This window comes from Ixodes scapularis, unplaced genomic scaffold (assembly GCF_016920785.2).
Source record: "Ixodes scapularis isolate PalLabHiFi unplaced genomic scaffold, ASM1692078v2 PGA_scaffold2__306_contigs__length_199485367, whole genome shotgun sequence".
NCBI classification, from domain to species: Eukaryota; Metazoa; Arthropoda; class Arachnida; order Ixodida; family Ixodidae; genus Ixodes; species Ixodes scapularis.
Window position 1 is genome coordinate 122,011,680 of NW_024609857.1, and position 4,641 is coordinate 122,016,320.

Sequence of the window (4,641 nt, forward strand, 5' to 3'; positions counted from 1 at the left end):
CTGCCTTATTTGCACACATGACAAAAGCTTTACAAAAATAGTTCGTTTTCACATTTCTAATTCCTTTCGTTAGTTGCTTCCGATATGATTTGAAAGTTCTAAGCACATCAAGATTTCTCGATTTCACGAAAGTTGCATATTGTCACGAATGACAAGTGATGAGACGATAATGACTGAAGAAACTAAACGTTTAATGGGGGCGAACTTGTGCCCAAGAATAAAAAGGAAAATAACAGCAGAGCGTCGCGGGCGTCGAAGTCAGCGAAAGAGCAGAGTCGAACGCTGGGCGAAACTGACTCCGGCTTGCCACGCAGAGCCGCTTTTGTACACGCGTGGGCTTCTGGAGCATTCGGCGTAGAAGGTTCGGCGCGTAGAACATTCTAATCTCGAATCAGCCCCCCAAGACGGTTCTCGAATTTACCAGAATACTAGTCTGCAGAAATAATCAAAAGGATGCACCGCTCCCAGGAATCGAACCCTGGCCCTTCGCGTGGGAGGCAAGCGCGATAACCGTTAAACCATGGCCGCTTTTTTTTTTTTTTTTTTTTTTTTTATTTACCGTTAAACCATGGCCGCGCTGCCTATTTGGCGCGCGGCAATAAAATCTATTCTTTGCTTTGATTTATCCCAGTAGTTCTGGGACGATCCAAAGTTTGGGAACTTTTGTTCTGCCGAAGTAACCCATAAGAAAAGCATTCATGGCGCACCTTTTAAAGCCTAGATAAGAAAATTGGGAATGATTTGTGTCAGTTTCCTGAAAGACATCACTCCAATCAATGTGGTGGATTTTCGGTCTAAGGGTGTCCAGGTTGTTCGGTGTGATGTCTTGAAAAATGCTGGTTCAACATTTTTTTTATGCACTCTGTTTGTTTATATATATATATATATATATATATATATATATATATATATATATATATATATATATATATATATATATATATATATATATATATATATATGACTAAGATGCATACTGCATTGATCGTTTATGTCAGTACGTATTACTATATTATTATTTATGTCAGTACGTTTATGTCAGTACGCAAGATGTATGCATATTGATTAGTGATGGGACGAATCTTTATCCGAATCGAGATTCGGAGCCGAATCTGGAGATTCGGAAAGATTCGGAAGAGTAGCCGAATCTCAAGAGATTCGGAAAAGTTCGGAAAGATTCGGAGCGTTGCCATGGTGGCCTGATCACGTTGATGAGTCTTTCAATTTTTGTAATATTAAATTCTCTAAATTCTACAAAGTGCACAAAATAATATTGTAATATGATATCACAGTAATAAATGAAATCTCCCGCTTTGTTTATATTATTTTGGATGTTTGTCGAATGGTACCGCTGGTATCGCGGGAAACTTGGTTTCGGTTTCGGATTGCGACCAAAATAGGCATGCTTGGTGCACGTGGAAATACAAGTGCACGTTTTCATCGCCGCAAGAGATCGATGCCGTACGTGCTGTTCGGTACAGACACATTTCACGTCCATAGTTACGGTTATACTGGCACACACCACACAAGTGAGTATATTCGGATCGATTATCGCCAACGTGTGTGCACTGAGGTATTGTTATCGGAACGCGGGAAACAGCCTTAAAAAACCCCTTGCGACGTACTATTAATCTCCCGCACTGCATTTGTACCTTTATGGTTAATAATATCCGATTTCGTAGTGTTTGTTTCCGCGTTGGACACCCCTGTGTTGTGTTTCTTTTTCAGCAAATAAAGTTCACGCACACAAAACTTGCTGTCGAGGACGGAGAAGCGACAGTACGAAGTAGTGACGTTTTTTTCTGGCACCGGTGCCGGTACGCGGACGAAGTTGCGACGAGCAACACTCATCTCGCTCTCGCGCCAGGTACAGACATACGCAGGTCTAGAGAAGGAGACGGATCATTTCCTTGCCTGAACATGTTTATTTTGCTTTGCGCCACATTATGTATAATACGCAGCATTTCGCTACATTTTACCGATCACCGCGAAACAGCACAGAAACCGAGACCGTGCATTGGTTAGGCCTACGTCAACCGCACCGATCAGCTCAGCTGGATCTGGGCGGGTGCCAGGGTTTAGAATGACAGTTCAGTACATACCATTACGTTGAAATAAACGAGACGAAATCTGGTTATATGCAATAACAGTACCTAAAAAGAAACACGGACCGCGTTCACGAGCTTTACGACAAGATTCACGCTGCCGTCTTCAACCAGCGACGAATGGGACGAATCTCCGAATCTGCCGAATATTCGTCGCGGGAAGTTCGGAAATTTCCGAATCAGTCCGAATCCGAATCTCTGGTGATTCGTCCCATCACTAATATTGATTATGAATAAGCCAAGCAACGAAGAAGACGTAGGAAAGATTCGGGTAGGTGAGGTGATCATATGCATACGTCCGAATTGTTGGATAAGCTGCTCAAATTGCCTCTTTGCAGGAGCGCCTACGAGCATAATAATATTAAAATCGCAGCCCATAATTACGATATACCTTTTTTCAGTCGAAGAAATCAGGATTGATTCAAGAAACGAAAAAAAAAATCATGAGGTTTTCCATCTGGAGGGTGGTACACAACGGGTATCACGTTTCGGTTAATGCGCAGATATAGAACTTCGTAGTTTCGATTAATACACGAGTAATCGGGCAAAATTTCGTAACAGTGTTTATTTACAAGTAAAGACACACCACCTCCACGGCTGCTGGTTCGGTTTTGAAAAAGATTGTTATATAAAGGTAGGTCAAAAGCAGTGTTGTCTTCGACGTACCACGTCTCAGTTAACTGATCACGTCGAAGGCACATTTAAACTGACCAAAGAGTACTTAAATTTCAGTACCCTCGTTTCTCGCAGACTGTGCATTTAAATTAAAAGTTTTAGAGATTGTGCATATCCACTTTAATAAACATTTTCGAAATCAGATGAAGTAACATAAATCAAGCTAGTCATTATCAAGGATCAAAACTACCATAAAAGCAAGTGTCAGCAGGAATTACACACTGTTATCCGGGTCTCTTCGCACAAGGGGCGCTCTTTCCCTGTCTTTCTGTCCCGCGAAACTGTTGGGGCAAGTCGGAAAAACTTCGCTTGCACCGTCGGTGCCAGGGTTACGGTCCCTGAAACGCGTCTTGGACCGGTGGGTTTAACGTTCTCTCCCGTCCATACATCAAACGTGGTCCCTGAGTTACCGAAGATGCCAGAAATGACTTCACAGACGTCAGCGTGTCGTATTGCCATATATTGCGATCCTGGCGGTTGGTGCTAGAAGCTAGAAAGAAAAAAAAATGTCCAAGGACACCTATGCACTTCTTACGAGTCGTGAATGTGTAAGCAAGAATATCGTACCTCCGCTCCTTTAGTTCGTCTGCGGAGTAGTGACGTGGACGGCCAAGCGTGCGCTATCGTGAAGTGGCCACGCCGCGCTGAGCCCGGTCGTGCAGCCTCTCCGGAGTTTACCCGAGCGGGCTGTGCGGCCAGGCCCGCACCGCCGCACCTCTTACCGGCGGCCGGGCCGCTGCGTGCTCTGCGTAGCCATAAACAGAAATGCTTTGGTGCCGTTTTTTTTTTCTTCTTTTTTTTAATTGCGCCGCTTGAGAGCCAATGGGAGCCTCGTCCCTTGATGACGCGCGCCAGCCAATGGGAGTCTATCCATCAGATTTCTGCAACAGACGACAGGCTTCGCTCCATTGGGACAGGGGAAGGTGCCGTTTGGCGCGGCTTCAAAGCTGATGACGTCGGCTCGCTCCATGGGACAGTTAGTGCTTTTTTATTGAAAAAGTACGAACGAACGCGAGTATCGCTTTCGTCGCGGAGTTCCAACTCCTGGCTGCTGGAGCGTCCACTGACTGTCCGGCTAGAGAGCGACCTGCGGTAGAACAGGCGTCGCCTGCCGCATACACCACCACTGTTGTGACACGGCCAGCATTACGAACGGCGGCAACATTGTGGCGCTCCTAAGAAGGCGTCATAGAGCAGAAATGGAGGAACCACACTTTAGGACGGAGAGAACACACCGGTCAGAGACGCGTTCCAGGTGACCGGAGGAGAGACACTTCTGATTTTTCCGACCGCTCTTGCAGGCTACGAGGAAGACGCCGCCCCGTATCCTGACGATCAGGTCGACGAGCAGGGCGACGACAGAGCGCCCTCGGCGCCTCCGAATGAGCAGCGGCAGGAGTCTGCAGAGAAGCTCGTCTAGCCTCCCGCCATAAGAGACCTAAATGTTCTTGCCGCGCACTTTTTTTTCGTATTTAATTTTCCATTTTTTTAACAAAAAGCCGACAATGTAATCGTTACCTACCGCTAAAGCCGTGTTTAGATTTCTTTACTTTTTTTCTTAGAATTAATGAACCAATCGTCCTAATGCAAAAGTTTATCTTCGATCACCAATACTTTCGTTTCTAAACTCAATATTTTTATCCGCCATTTCACGTGATGCCTACTTCCCCATTGCCATTGCTTCCATTTGGCCATTATATACGTTTACGCGTAATCCAAGCCACGTTGAAAACGAATATCCGGAAAACGGTAAAATAATTTTACGAGAGAGAAAATTAAACGAATGATTGGACGGAGCACCTAGAAAGAGAGATTCTCCTTTTGGCAACGCAACTACTTTTGCATTTTATTGACGTTGATA

The 4,641-nt window shown here is 44.9% G+C and overlaps 1 protein-coding gene across 2 annotated transcripts in view; it reads left to right on the forward strand.

Moving 5' to 3' along the window:
• Nucleotides 1–4,212, forward strand: part of LOC115309197 — a 12,751-nt gene extending 8,539 nt beyond the window's left edge. The window contains exon 3 of one of the 2 annotated variants that reach the window (XR_005717401.2): nt 4,082–4,191. Coding sequence is in view for 1 of the 2 variants with exons in the window: in XM_029967391.4 (XP_029823251.2) it covers nt 4,082–4,200 (119 nt within the window). In the remaining variant the exon portion in view is untranslated. Of the gene's footprint in view, nt 1–4,081 lie in introns of both variants that reach the window. The other variant, XM_029967391.4, reaches the window with a different exon arrangement.
• The last annotated feature ends 429 nt before the right edge of the window (nt 4,213–4,641 follow it).